Source organism: Danio rerio, chromosome 15 (assembly GCF_049306965.1).
Source record: "Danio rerio strain Tuebingen ecotype United States chromosome 15, GRCz12tu, whole genome shotgun sequence".
Taxonomy (NCBI): Eukaryota; Metazoa; Chordata; class Actinopteri; order Cypriniformes; family Danionidae; genus Danio; species Danio rerio.
In genome coordinates, this window is record NC_133190.1 from 16,663,155 (window position 1) to 16,679,262 (window position 16,108).

The 16,108-nt window shown below is 38.0% G+C and overlaps 2 protein-coding genes across 5 annotated transcripts in view; one reads left to right on the top strand and one right to left on the bottom strand.

The window, feature by feature from the left end:
* si:dkey-260j18.2 lies at positions 1-9,431 on the bottom strand. Its single transcript, NM_001079948.2, is given in 5 exon segments — positions 1-1,794; positions 3,516-3,743; positions 5,763-5,841; positions 6,654-6,807; positions 8,904-9,431. Coding segments are annotated over 5 exon segments (1,989 nt in total). The 5' UTR covers positions 8,907-9,431; the 3' UTR covers positions 1-269.
* The window catches only part of sars2 (seryl-tRNA synthetase 2, mitochondrial), a 25,461-nt gene continuing 18,279 nt past the window's right edge, over positions 8,927-16,108 (top strand). For 3 of the 4 annotated variants that reach the window (XM_073922885.1, XM_073922886.1, XM_073922887.1), the window contains exons 1-4: positions 8,927-9,480; positions 9,917-10,205; positions 10,811-10,906; positions 15,860-15,889. In XM_073922885.1, the coding sequence (XP_073778986.1) occupies positions 9,425-9,480; positions 9,917-10,205; positions 10,811-10,906; positions 15,860-15,889 (471 nt within the window). In that variant the 5' untranslated portion in view covers positions 8,927-9,424. 4 annotated transcript variants of the gene reach the window in all.

Genomic DNA, 16,108 nt, shown 5'->3' on the forward strand with positions numbered 1-16,108 from the left:
TTTACAACCTGTTTTCTTGCTGTGAGTCAAACATTTTTATTATTCTCCAAGATGACACCATATCCAAAACCTTAACTGGGCATCAGTGAAGAACTTACAAATAAGAAATCATATGCACATCTTCTATCAATACTTAGTAAACAAAAATTGCGTTCAGCTTGCAGAAATGAAATCATGACTTTCAAAACATCTAGACATCAACCATGAGTAAAGGATGTAGAAGTAGGTGCATAAACGAGTCCGAAATGCCTACTTGTCTCTTTGAAAAATCACACCTCCTGACTTGCCCGGTCGTACCGCAGGACTCTGCATGACCTGGTTGGCCGTTTCTCCTTGCCCCGTTTCTGCTGAGCAGCACGGAGACGTGTTAAAATGTGTTTTTTGGGGAACTTCAGGGTGGTACATCCAAATTGGCTAACCCCTCCGGTATCACCGGGTAGTTTCTCCCGTCTCTGGACCCAGCTTCGCCAGCCAGGCTTCCAGCAGTACACACTGTCATAAAATCTTGATCCGTTCTCACCTCCCAAAACGTAAATCCTGCGTTTCCATCTAGCCACACCACCGGCAGCAATGCGCCTCGGTAGGCCTGGGAAAACCACAGGACTCGGTGCGCGATCGCTTCCGCCACCGCCTCGCTCTACACCGACCGCAACCTCCCGCTCTACTCCTGATCCTCGGCCCTCTCTGAAGAACAGCACACGTCCTGTGGCATCCAGTGGTTCTGCCTGGGTGTAGTTGCCGTCGAGGAACTTAGCGGCATCACGCAAGTAACCTCCTATGGCACAAACACCACCACGCACTGCTACTCCTCCTGCCAGGCAGGTGGCGCCAGAGTCGAGAGCGACGCGGCTCCAGGTCCTTGTAACAGTGTGGTAAATTAGCACGCCAGCATGCACCACAGCCCTGCTCTGCTCCAATGTGGTTCCACCTAGCAAGTAGAGGCGACATCGAAGGGCAGCGCAAGCGAAAGAGCGCAATGGCAATGGCAAACGAGGTCCCGATGCCCAGGTCAGTGCATTAAGGTCAAATTTTTCACACGTATCCAGAAAAGCGGTTCGATTGCAGCCACCAAGAGCGTACAAAAACCCACCGCAGCCAAGAAGACCCAGCATCGCTCTCGGTTCAGCCATAAGCGGTCTTGAAATCCATCGGTTGAGTACAACGTCATACTCATGCAGTGATGACGAGACCTGGCCACTCCTTAGGATACCTCCTGCCACAAATAATCGACCTCCAACAGCAGTGCAGCCGGGGCAAAGCAATGATCCCAAGGCCGCCAGCTTCTCCCATTTCCCAGTACGAGGGTCAAAGCAGTCCACCGTGAAGTCCCTCTCCTGTAAAGACTCGTCCTCTCTAGGCTTGAGATCTACACAGACTATTTTCTTCTCGAACATGCCTTCTCGAGGCTTTAGCGGTCCTCCCATGCCTTCAGTACTAGCTCGAGGCCCAAGCTCCTTGTTCATTCTGTGATTCTCATCGGGACCCAGAAGACCAGGGCGTAAATGGCGTAGCAGATTGGGCATGTGAATATAGCGATCAGCGGGCTGGAATTCAGCCCAGCGTCTTGCTGCATCATAAACTTCAGTCTCAGACTCGACACCCAGTCGATCAGACTCCAACAAACTGCCAAGAGTTCCTGGGTCCAAAAGGAGGAAGTCTTGCTGCCGGGCCACTCGAGGGAAATGCTGGCCCACCAGCCTCAGAGAAGCCCGAAGAAGCAGCTGGTCATGATGGGAACGAGCCAAAGAGTACATGCCCAGGCAGTTCTCCACAGACAGGTGTTCGAAAAGAAATCTACAAAACAGGAAGGCATCAAAATGAGCTCCAGACAAAAGATGATTACAGATTGACCACAAAAGCTGTTTCCATCCACCTATTTCTATGCTCATTTTGGAATCTCACATAAAACAATTGCTTGATGGAAGCTGCACATAAAAAACAGCAAAGGACAACAAACTTTTTTTTCAATAGGAACAAACAATGCAATGTAATGTAAAGTGTGTTTATATAATATTTATATGGCCATACACCAGGGGTGTCCAAACTCGGTCCTGGAGGGCTGGTGTCCTGCATAGTTTAACTCCAACTTCCTTCAACACACCTGCCTGGAAGTTTTTTAGTATATCTACAAAGAGCCTGGTTCAGGTGTGTTTAATTGGGGTTGGAACTAAAATATGCAGGACGCTGGCCCCTCAGGACCGAGTTTGGACACCCCTGCAATACCCCCAAAGCGCTTCACAATTACGAGAGGGGTCTCTCCACACAACCACCATTGTGCAGAAGCCACAGGACAACAGTACCAGCACACTCACCACACACCAGCCATAGGTCGAGTGGACAGAGATTGATAGTCAATTCAGTGAATGGGGATGATAGAAAGGCCATGATGGGTAACGCCCCATTCACACAGGACTTCAGTGTCAAGTTGGGCTGACCCGATGGTCATAGCAGCGTCAGCCAATGAAATTCAGTCAGCAATAGGCCACTGTCTAGCAAGTGTATGTTAATACAGCGATCTGATTGGCTGACGCTTCAGTCGGCACTTGAAAAGTTAAGCTAGTCCCAACTTCTGAAGCGAGTAAGGGCTTTGAAGTGGCACCGACAGATCCACAATGCAGTTCGGCTATGACTGACATCACCCATTCAAAGTGAATGGAAAGCGTTGACGCTCATGCCCTGTGTGAATGGGGCGTAAGGGCCAATGAAGAAAATTTGGCCAGCACACTGGGGTTACACCCCTACTCTTTGCGAGAAGTGCTGTGAGTCTTTTAATGGTCAATGGTCCTCGGTTTAACGTCTCATCCGAAAGACATCACCCACTGACTGTATAGTGTCTCCCATCAATATACTGTGACATTAGGACTCACACAGACTGCAGGTTGAGCACCCCCTGCTGGCCTCTCTAACACCACTTCCAACAGCAACCTAGTTTTACCATGTGGTCACCCATCCAGGTATTGACCAGGCTTAGCCCTGCTTAGCTTTAGTAAGTAACTGGTCTTGGGCTGCAGGGTGTTATGTGTGTGTGTTTCTATAAACTATAATGTAAACACATTAACTGAATAAATTCCAGCATGTGCATTAAAAACATAATATCATTTTGTTTTAACAGATCATGAGACAACAAATACGGTCACAATGGGATGGCATTGATGAACAAACCAGCAGACCGACTAAAATCCAAAATGTAATTTTAAAATCCCTTTGCCCAAGTCCGTCATCACAGTGGTTCAGTATTATTACCTCCCAGTGCTTCCAAAGAGAGAGTCTTGCAACTCCAAAAGCCAACGCATGTTTATTGCGTTTTATTTTCTGAGGCTAAAGTAATTTATTATATAAGAAAATGCAGACCGTGGCTTCTGCTACCACTGCAAATTCCCTTTTTCCTTTTGATATTTGGGACCAGTTTATCTGGAAGTGATGATTTTGTTTACTTTGACTTATTGGATGAAAACTATGCTTTTATCCGCATTTTGGATGGAAACATGGCTATTGAAATCACATCTACACATTACCGAGAGCACAGGTCCTGCAAGGGCATCACTTGAAGACGATGGGCTGCTACAAACAAATCCTCCGCTGTGTCGAGACTAAGACCTGCTTCCCCTGTATAAACAAAGTGGATAACGGTCTCCATAACGTAGGGCGTCACCTCCTCCAGTCGGATCTCAGTAAGACGGGACTCCACCAGAGGACTGGTAAACATGGCACGGAAATAGGGACTGACTGCTGCTAAAAGAACTCTGAAAAAACAAAAACAGTGCACATAAAACAAAACAGTTTTGTATGTATATTCAGTAATGGCCCACAATAAAGGCAAAGTGTGCAAGTTTGCCAAACCACTACAGGGGCCCCCTTTCTATGATTATTGAACAGGGCTGGGCAATTGATACAATTTTTGTTTTATTTTCTCCTTTTAATGCTTATAAAATCTTAATATTAGTTTCAATAACTTTTTTTGAAGTGATAAGATGTTGCCCTTACTACAGTATGTAACATTTTGACAATGTGTTGATACAAAAAACAAAAAAAAAAAAAACCCTGTTTCCTAGCTGCCATTTTTGCATTGAGGACATATACAGTTACTTTGTGGGCTTAAAATACAAAACACAGGTCAGAACATTGGTCCTGCCTTGTTTTAACTCAAACATAGCATAAACACTTAGAAAAGTAATTAATGCTTGCAGTACAGGTCTGTGCATTGAGTCTGTAAGTGACCGTGGCATTTTACACAAGAAATCTAGAAGAAATTATTCACTGCTCTTCACTGAATAACCACAGAAACTTTAATAAGAACCATTGTGTATTTGATTCATACTGTGAAGACTATGCAGTGTTTTTACATTAAACTATTTGATTCAATTTATGTAAAAATGTAAAGTGTTTTTATGTAAATGTAAATGTTATGTTAATAGTTGTGTCTCATCTTTTGTCTTTGTGCTTTTAACATTTTTAATTTATTTACAGTTTTATTCACCGTTATTTGTTAACATTTAAGATCCGTTTACAGTGTTAAGGGCAGGGCTGTGCGATATGGGCCAAAGAAACCTATCATGACTTTCTTGAACACTATCGCGATTTTGATTTTAATCACAATTTTGAAACACACAGATGTTTTAGTGTGAATCTTAAACCTATTTCAAAAGTAAAACAAATCTATCAAAGACTGTTAACATATCTCTAAAACAGACATAAGGCAAAAAAAAAGTAAAAATCACCTAGTGAAGGTGTAATAAATTGTCTCTAGATAAAACCCAACAAATTAATAGACTACTGTGTGTGTGCGCGCATGACATCAAACACAAGGCTCCAGTGTTCTGTTAGACCACATCAAAAGCAGTTTTTTTACTTGTGTGTGTCCAGATTTTTTTTGCCATGCATAGATCATAGACCTCTTTGTGATGCTGCCATGAAGTAGGCCGTTCACATATCACATCTTTTGCACATACAAGTTTCTTTTCAATGGAGACGCCCGGCTTGCGTGCATAAAGGGATTGACGCTTGCGTGTATTCCAGGCGCTTCCAGTTGAAAACATCTCTACTTTCAGAATGCTGCAATCGCACCACGAGTCACATAACAAAAACTGAGTGATCAGCTTCATACTTTGTATGGAATATACACATTTGGGTAGACTAATTACTGCAGATAAACACAGAACACCCAAACACCCAGTGGTTTTTAATGTTTTGTAAGTTTGTCATCCTCTGAGAAAACTGTTGATGGTCACCTAGTAATGACAAAAAAGCACGAACGCAAAGCGCGTTGAATGCTGAAGCAAGTGCTGCTCCTCGCAATTTCTATGCGCTTTTAGGGTGCAATATGTGACTGACAGGTCTAATAAATTACCTGATTCTGCGATGCACCAGCCTTCTATCCAAAGTAATCCCACACCATAGATGTTGAGTTTTTTTGGCACCAAGTCCACCCATGCTAAACAAATCATCCCTGTTTATGCAGGCTATTTGTCATAAAGCCCTGTTCTCGTGCTCTATTTAGACTCGCTCGTTATGATTGGTTTAAAAAGCATACTGAGGAAAAATCAAGCTGTAAGGCGATTTAGAAATCGCACATGTACAAATTGCGATTTCAATTAATCACACTGCTCCTAGTTGAGGGTCATTTTAGGGTTTTTAGAAACGTGCTGACAGGGGCCCTCACACAGAAGTTTGGACTGGCACAGTGCACATTACAATTTCAAATAGCCCAAGTTATAAAATATAATATTTATGCACAACATATTCAGAGAAAACACAAAACCCACCTGTGACACATGAACTTTTTTCCCTCCACCAAAAGAGTGACATCACACAACTGCTGAGCATCAAGAAGCTGCTTCAACCCTAAATTCATTAAAAAAGAGGGAATACAAGACAGATTCATTCAAGTAGCTCATTCATTTAGTCTCCTTAGTAAAAGTCAAATCAACAGATGGTATGAATTTGTTGCCGTTCTGGTTCATAATGTGAAAACTTGGGGCCCTTTCATACACCTGGCGCAATGCAGCACAAGGCGCGACGCAATTGTTGTTTGCTAGTTTCAGTTTGGCACAAGAGTTATTTTTGTTTATTTATTCTTTTGCTGGAAATTAGAACTGAATTTAGAAATGGTTTTGAAACAAATCTTTGCGCTTAACAAACAAAATAATTATTTATAGGCTATCAGATGTCTGTGCATAACAGAAGTTTCCCTATTCCTGAGAGTGAAAGTAAATAATGAGGAGGCTTATCTCTCATTCTGACACTGTAGAAGCTCTGTTTAACGGTTTTCTTGCTAGTGAAACGCACATTTTTTCCAATTAAAAAGTCCACCATGTTAATAGCAAATGGGCTATGGTGCGACGCAACTGACTCTGTAAGGGAATGGGAGATGAGACTCTGATTGGTTTATTCTCAAAACACACCAATAACTCGTTAAGAAAATAAGCTCAACCCTTTAGGACCATGCGCCATGGCGCAAAGCGGATTTTTCAATCTTTAAAAAAGCAAAAGTGGATTCTGACACGCCCTTAATGCTTTTGTGCTCTGTGCTTTGCACTTTGCGCATAGATTGTCAAAATAGAGCCCTAAAGCTGTGGAGTCCAAAAGGTCTGACCAATATTGAAAATGTAGATCATTTAATCAATCAATGTTTTAAAACAGAGCCATACTCTCACCCTGAGTTACATATTCCCCCAGGGGGGTGGAGTAGTCATCAGGAAAATCCTCTTCCTCAGAGTCACTGTCTGAAAGAGGCTCTCCACCACCTCTGTCTGCATCCTTCCATGGCTGTGGTCTCCATGTAACCCCTCCACCTCTGACTGTATTCATCTGTAGCAGAGAAACAAAATATCAAGATACAAAAATAAAGTGCTCAATTTCATTAACAAAGCTATAAGCTGATAATTAGATGAATAATACTAACCCAATTTATGGAGATGTACAAACACATGAATATTACTTCTGTTTTTTCAAAGGAAACAATAGTAACTTGTTGTTGACATTTTTCAATGACAATAAGACAAATCCTGAGTGTGTTTTTGTTATGGTTCATTGGCAGATTTACATCAGTCACTGATGGATAAATACTACACTAAAATTATCAGTAGGTATTAATGAGTGTTTCATTAAATAATCAATTCAAATGATTCATTCAAAATGGCTGATTCGTTTAGACTCAAAACAAGCGACTGTTTTTATGAATGGGTCATTGAATCTTTGACTCAAATGAATCCTTCAATACCAGATTCTGAAGTGTTGTTCTGAGATGCTCTAATGTACTGCTCTAGCTTTGTTTAAAACTATTTCGTTTTGTTACACAGAAATAAAACTGCATTCACTCAATAGCTGTAATAGTAGTAATATTAAAAGAAAAAGTTGTATAACGTCAATGTGATTACGAAAATATCAAAGCTTGTTTACTTTTATTAACCTATATAAAACTTTTTAAATTGATATAAACTGCTTTCTAATTTGATTCATCACACAGTGAATATACCTAGAAAACTAAATTGTGCTTTGTATGTTTTTTTTGCAAAGTCTATTTGATAACATCCGTTTTAACCTCACTTAACTACGTTATTAAATATAGCAGACCTTAAGTATTACACACCCTTACTTAAAGTACACTGTTGTACAATATTAGGAAAATTATATTTTTCTGCCTCTATGTTGAATGATTTTACACATACTTTTACATGTACAGGCAGATATTTACAGTATTCGTTATTTATATGGCTGCTTATGAGGAGGATTAAATGGTTTACTGCATTACACAGAAGTGTGTGTGTCTGTGTAAGTGGTTCTACACCTTACTTTAAAAACTAGTTCACCCAAAAATGAAAATTTACTCACCCTCAAAGTGGTTATAAATCAATGCGAGATATTTTTTTATCAGTTAAACACAAAATATGATATTTTTGAAGAAACTGCCCTGAAAACCTTGTAATCATTGACTTCAATACAAATATTATGAAAGTGAATGGTTACAGGTTTTCACTTCTTTACTGTTCGGATAAAAAAAACTGGTGAAACAAGTTACAGGTGAGTAAATTATGACAACTTTCATTTTTAGACGAACTATCCCTTTAAATGAACATCAGCCATTTTAATTCAGCATACTAAAGTTGATAAGAAAACTTTGGCCATTTTGGAAGATTTCAAATTACATCAGTGAAGATGAGGTCAATAGGAGTATAAATCATTAAGACTTTTCCATATCAGATACTGAGACCATCAGTACCCTGAGATGAGAATGCCAGAGCTGACAACACCTTTAACTGATACACAGATTACTGTATTTTATACTTCAGTTCAATGATTTGAGCATGTTTGGCTTTTCAATTTTGTTTAGTCTTATACAAATTAAATATTTAAAAGAAATGTAGCGGTTTACAAACAAAACTGAGAAGCAAAGCTTTGATTTATAGTTTTAAAACTTGTGCATACCACAAAAAGATTAAGGTAAAGTTGGTTTCATATTCGCATACTGGTTCAGTGACAACTTGTGACAGTCCCTACACCGTTTACCATGGTATTTTTAATATTCGGTCTGAGGTCACATGCAAGTACGACTTGAAAACAACATTAGCACAGTAAATTTGCCTGTAAACAATGTTGTGCTTTGCTAGTTATTGGCTGCTAATATTATTTTACTATTTAGCATTCGCAAAGAACAATTTCTGAAATTATATTAACGTTAAACAGAAAGTCTGAAAGTGTAAATATAAATTCAACTTAACATCAATCTTATATTTTAGTTCAGACTAGACTTTATCTAACTAGAGAATATATAATTAGGTTAGAGCTGTTTGGATTGAACCGTCCTCAGTCACATTTCAATAAATAGCGATACTGCTATTTAGCAAATATGCTAAAGGCCTCAATCCAAGAACACATTAGCCAAACGCATTTACAGAAAACATTACCATGAGAAGTGAAGATGTGCCTCAGACGGCGAGTTGACCCAGCAGCAGCCTAGCTCAGTTCAGCTCAGCTCTGGTTGGCGGAGATTTTCCTCAATCTGCGGTACTCTTGAGTTCGACTTTGTGCCTGAAGGCTTTGCGGGTGCCTCGCTGCTTCGGTCGGCCTTACACCCTTCGGCCCGTTCACAACGCCTTGACCTTCCTGGGTAGTTTCAGCGCGAATTGTCGGGCTCATTACGGTGCGTTGACCATACTTAGCACACGAGCACAGAAAAACACGCGCGCGCCTGATAAATCCAGCGCGACGGCCGCCGCTCCATGCAGATTAGCAGAGGCCGGAGCACGGGATCGGTGGAGGGAGCGCAGGCCCGCGGGGAATATATGATGGTTTGATCGGTAACGTCCACTATTGCTCACAGCTGCCAGAATTGCTCCATGATTGGAGGCGAAGCAAGCTGAGGGATTCTGTCACTTGCCGGAACAACACACTAAACTTCCGCTTTTCTCATCGGCCCTGGAACCGGATGCGAAGAGTATTTACTTCCGTTGCAGACGTAAAACAATTCACAAAGTTTACTCTGTAAGCTAAAGAAATACAATTTAAAATGTGAATAATTGCTTATTTTTTTCCATTATGGTTTAATATTCATTTAAAGATATATTATGCATTATCCTACGTCATAACGTTAGTAAGGTGTTTATTACTGTTTTATATAATTATAACAAGAACAACACTTATTATTATTTTATTATTTAAATTACAGGTATTAGTATGAATTTTGCAGTCCTGTAATATTATAGTGATGTATTTTGATAGATCTGATAATTTTGTGAATAGTTTGATAAATCAATTCAACAATAATAAAAACAATAATAACAAAAACTCGATTATATAATAGATTATTTTTTTCCGGATTGTTTTGATAAAAAAATACAGAAATTATAGTTATATAGGGCTGTTTATGTTTGTAGGTAAAGTCCTTTACACGAAATGAACCCTTTCGGCTTCCCTACAGTTCAACTGTCATCCCATCCAGCATGGCGTCCTCTGCAAGGGTAGCTTCACGGGTTTGCTCTTTCTATCTGCTTTTGTCCTCGAGACACGGTGTCAGCAGTGGCTGCAGATGGTCCGGCCGGTCCTGCTCCTCCGCCTCGGTCAAGAGCAGCCTCTACGAGCATGTGCTGGACGGGTACAGTCACAAACCCGAGCTGGACATGAAGCGAGTGTGCGAGGAGGCGGAGGCGCTGACAGCAGAGCTGGAGGACCGCAGAGGAGACCTGAGGCCAGCAGATGTCCCGCTCATAGTAAGACCACACATTGGGATAAAGTTGGTTTTATATTCACAACCCTACTGAAAAAACAGCTTAAACCAGCCTAGGCTGGTTAAGAAAAAAACTGCAAAGTTTTATTAAATAAAAAGAATAAAAATAAATAAATAGACAACAATAGGTGATACAATCAGGGATAATGCTATCTTACAAGTTATCTTTTTAATGGTAGGCTTGACAACATCTGTCTTATCTATTGAATCTATCTATTTTCGGTCTTTGCATCTTTGTCCAAAGATACACATCTTTTGCCATGAAGCAAGCTGAGGTCTATAAATACTTGTCTGCCTCTATTATAATTTAAGTTTTCTGGGTATAAGGGCAGATTATTTTTGCTTGTTGTAAGAAAAAGGTAAATATAATTGACTATCTCTGAAAACGAGACAATATTTTTTGCTTGTCTAGAAATGGCTTCTTGTTTTAAGAATTTGTAGATGTTTGGACTTGAAACAAGACAAAAAGTCTTTAGCAAGAAAAATCTTTTTTAAGTGCAGCACAACATACACATTAAAACAGTACTGTTTCAGAAAATTTCAGTTCATCAATGTGAATACTTAAATATAGTGTTATTTTTTAAATAGATTTCAGTCTGGAAGAATCTACAGAAGGTGCAAGAAGAAATATCACATTTAGAAGGCAGAAAGCAAGTGGTCAGTTCTACAGTCCGTGAGCTTGTGGTAAGTGTACGCACACATTGGTAACACTTTACAATAAGGTTGTATTAGTTAATGTTAGTTAATGCAGTTACTAACATGAACAAGCTATGATTAGGGCTGTAACGATACACCAAACCCACGATTCGGTTCGTATCACGATTTTTGACCCACGATTCGATTCGTATCACGATTTTTTATTTTATTTTTTTCGTGTGGGGTGGGAAAAAAAAGATTTTTAAAACTATTTTTAATTAAATAACATTTGAAAAATCTTTATAAACTAAACATCAAAGAACAATATTAACTATGCATATTATTAACAATATAAATAGCCATATATAAAATAAATAAATAGCCAAAGCTATACCACTTCTGTTTTCTTTGTAACAAAATACTGTTGAAAAACCAAACAGTACTAAACTCCATTGTTTAGATGGTTCAAGCATGTTGAAAATTATTTTTCAATCAAGTTCTCTTACAAAGAAAAAGTAAATTAAATAGCTAGGGATGCTCATTTCGTTAATTTTGCTAACCGACAACCGCCGCTCATTAATCGGTTATTAACGGTTAACTGGTCAGATTACTATTAATTTTATATTAAACAAATTGACGTGTCTATTTTGTGTCTGACACATTAAATATTGCATTTTAAAATACTGATTTATTTTTTATATGTTAGCATATTAATAATAGAACAGAATAACAGAGCATCTTCACGCATCTGCAGTGTTTAGCACAGAAGAGCAGAATAATCTAAATAAAATGAATAAAATAAATAGGACTGCCCTAAATTATTTTCACTTAAATAATTAATTTATATTACAAAACGAAAATACTGACTGATTCTTTTTAATAACCGGCATAGGCTTTTTTTTCCAATCATATGTTTATTTCTTCCGTCAAATAAAAATAGCTGACTTCCTCAAATTGCTTGCTCCACGGAAAATATGCATTTATTTAATGCCCCGCTGTTATTATTATAATCACAAAACCTTTACATTTTTAATAGAAATCATTATTTTAAAGATTATGTCCTGATATAGCCTATGGTTTCCTCTCTCTCCCTCGCGGTTCAAGTGCGCGCGCTGCCTGATGAAAAGACAACAACACGCGCGCATATGTAGACTTTTTGTAAACAGTTTTGTTGTTTAAATATGATATTGCATTAATCTGCGTACATGCTTTAAGCTGTAAAATAAAAAGTAAAGCCTATTTGTTGCGTTTATTACGCAGATCCAGGTCAACATAAGCGCTGGTTTAGTATCAACAGGTCTGTATCAAACAGCAATATTCTTCTTCCATTTTGCTTCTTTGGCAAATGAGTCTGTAGGCACGGGTTATACGTTATGTTCCCGCAAATTAAGTATGCCTTGCAGTTAAACAAGTGGCCGAAAACGAGGCGCACCTAACTGCCTTTATGTTGACAAGGAAAAAAGAAGAGGCGCGGTCCTCTTATGAAACGACTGAATCAGCTGGGTATCGATTGTGCAAAAGTGTTGCTGTCTGTGTTGTTACAATTTTAATATTTAATACTATTGTGATATTCAAGATTTGTATATTCATACAGCTCTGGATAACTTAAAACAGCGATTAGACCGTCAGAGCGGCATTAATGTGAAGTAAAGCGAAACGGCAATAAACTCCAGCAAGATAGAGTGATTGTATGCAGAGCCATATACCTTTATCTCTAAATAAAGTAGGCTATAACTATAGAAACTGTGTTTATTTTAACTGAAAGCTTCGTCGTGTTTTCTGACCTCACGCACCTGTCAGTCAGCACTCTCAAAGGTTCAAACAGAAAGCGCACAGCACGGTTACAGAAAAGTTTGTCTGTTACCTGACATCTGGTGAACGCCCATCCCTCTCTGCGCAGCCACATTAACAGTGTGAGCAAATCATCGTATATGCGCTGAAAATCCGGTCGCTTTGACAGCACTGGCAATGTTTCTGGCGTTGTCGGTTGTCAAGCGGGGTTAAGTTGGTTTTGTTTTTGATATTCTTGACACATTCAGACGGCCCCTTACTAAGAGCTCCGTGCGAGCTCTCCCGGCTAAATATTGCGAGGGCTTAAACGGAGCAGTGCTTGTAATGTCGAACGAAAAAAAGTGTTAATTAGCTCAACTTTTGCAGGCACACGTGACGTTATTGGAAAGGTATCACGGGGTGGGTGTGTCGCGATTCTCCCTTATCACACCGCGACACAGGATCGTAGATCTGAGTGTCGCGATTTCGATTTTATATCGTGTATCGTTACAGCCCTAGCTATGATGAATACATTTATTACATTATTTGTTCATGTTATCTAACATAATGAAAATACTGTTGTTTATTGTTTGTTTTTTAACTCCCGGTGCATTAACTAATGTTAACAAGCATGAATTTGGGTGTTAATATTGCATTAGTAAATGGTGAACTATGATTTAAAAATGCTGTACAAGTATTGTTCATTATTAGTTTATGTTAGTAAGTAAATTAATTAATTAAACCTTATTGTAAAGTTTGACCCACACATTTGCGAAAATACGCAGATGTCATATTCAAGTATATATTTAGGGTATACTTTATGTCCATCATGCTCAAAATTCAGTTTATTAGTGGTATACGTACTGTATACAGTTGAAGTCAGAATTATTAGCCCCCCTTAGATTTTTTTTTTCTTTTTTAAATATTTCCCAAATGGTGTTTAACAGAGCAAGGACATTTTTACAGTATGTCTGATAATATTTCTTCTTCTGGCGAAAGTCTTATTTTTTTATTTTGGCTAGATTAAAAGCAGTTATTAATTTTTTAAACACCATTTTAAGGACAAAATTATTAGCCCCTTTAAGCTATTTTTTTTCAATAGTCTACAGAACAAACCATCATTATAAAATAAGTTTTACCCTAAATTACCCTAAACTGCCTAGTTAACCCAATTAACCTAGTTAAGCCTTTAAATGTCACTAAGCTGTATATAAGTGTCTTGAAAAATATCTAGTAAAATATTATTTACTGTCATCATGGCAAAGATAAAATAAATCAGTTATCAGAGATGGGTTATTCAAACTATTATGAGTACAAATGTGTTAAAAAAACCTTCTCTCTGTTAAACAGAAATTGGGGAAAAATAAACATGGGGGCTAATAAGACGGGGGGCTAATAATTCTAACTTCAACTGTATGTAATCTATAAAATATGATTATTATGTTTTCCTTGTGTTATTACATACATATTAGTATCTGTTAAAAGGATTGTTCTCTCAAAAATGAACATCTCACTATTTATTTACTCACACCTAAGTGGTTTCAAACCCTTATAAATTTCTAACTAAAGAACACTAAAGAAGATATTTTGAAGAAAGCTGAAAACATGTAACCATTGACATTTGTAGTTTTAAAAACAAATAGTATCAAAGTATGGTTACAGACTGAATTACAGACTTATTTTGTGTTCAACAGAAGAAAGATAATCATAAAGGTTTAAAACCAGGGCTTGACATTAACCCCGCCAAATGCGGGTAGATTTCAGCGGTGGCGGATAGTGGTTAGAGTGGTTAGAGGAGAGTGTGGGGTGTATTAGGGGGGCAAAAGAGTCAGTGAGGGGCAGAGTTCAAAAGGGATACAGCTCTGGGTAAAAAGCTGTTCCTCAGTCTGCTGGTTTTTGTCTGGGGTAGCCTGAGGCGCTTGCTGGAAGGCAGGAGAGAAAACAGCCTGTGAGCAGGGTGAGAGGAATCCTTAAGAATACTGTGTGCTCAGTGCAGACAGCGTTTCTTCTGGATGTCCTCAATGGCTGGCAGTGTGGTCCTTGTGATGTGTTAGGCAGTTTTCACCACCCGCTGCAGTGCCCTACACTCAGCAACAGAGCAGCTTCCATACCAGACTGTGATGCAGTTGGTCAGGATGCTTTCTAGCCAGGACAGATTACTGTGCATATGTTTTGTTAAATCAAAGGTATGATATACAGCTATATTTTGCCTGTTTCGGCACATTCAAAATGTTGAATGAAGAAATAATTAATTGTTTATGTTTGTGTAGTCAAAAAAAATGGAAAATTCTTTATATTGAGCTTTGAAAATATGTGAAATAAAACTAATTGTAATACTATGAAACCATGACCCATTTGCTCGTGATTATTTTGAGCAAGCTCATACACAACACAAAAAACGTGAAATGAATGAGGAGGCATGTGGAGATAACACAAAATCTAAATCAAGTCATTTTAGTCAAAGTCATATTTATGTGTATAAAATATATTTTCCCAACATTAAAATTGTGGCTAGTGAAAATGGCGAGGGGCTAGTAATGTTGGAAAATTCTAGCCACAGGGGTTGGTGATCAAAAAAGTTAATGTCAAGCCCTGTTTATAACCACTTGAGAGAGATTGTATAGCGTTAAGTTTTGTTCATTTTTGGGTGAACTATGCCCAAACAAGTGCTTATTAATCAGTTTCTAGATTCTTTATTCATTCAATATAAGTACTTATTAGGTTGTAGTACTTTATCTGTCTGTATGTTATTTTTTGCTTGTATTTTCCTATTTATTTATATTTATACTTGAAATATACTTTATCTGCTCATTTTAGGTAGATGTGAGGTAAATTTCTGACTTGTTACTTTATACACTTGGATGTTGAAGGTTTTTAACGATTTGAGAAACTGTGTGCGAATTATTATTGCTGTTGTTGTTGTTATTATTATTATTATTATTAGTAGTAGTAGTAGTAGTAGTAGTAGTATGATTATTTAGTTAAAACACTATAAAAGCTTGTGTATAGGGACCGACATTTGTGGTAATCAGGTTAAAAAACACATTGTGGTGGGAAGAAAGTGATATTTTTACATAACTTTTATACAGTATGTTTTGCTTTTTGGCAAATAATGTGTTTTTTTTTTCAAGTTAATCATGATGTTATGGATGTTGATGTCATTTGTTATTTAATTCTGGATAAAACTGTTGAAAATGTTGTACTTAATTTTCCTCACATTTTATTTTACAGGGTAAACACGACAAATCCACCTTGTCTAGTGTAAGTTCCAGCTATTTATTTATTTATTTATTTATTTATTAAATGTAGTTTAAAGAATTAAATTACACTTATTTTGTTAAAATAAGTTTTTTTAGAGTAGTATAAAGCTTAAATGTTTTTATTTGAATATGCTTTTAATTTAATATTTTATTTTATATGATAATTATTAGTTAAATGTAGCCATAAGAATTATATATGTAAAAATTAAATATATGATTT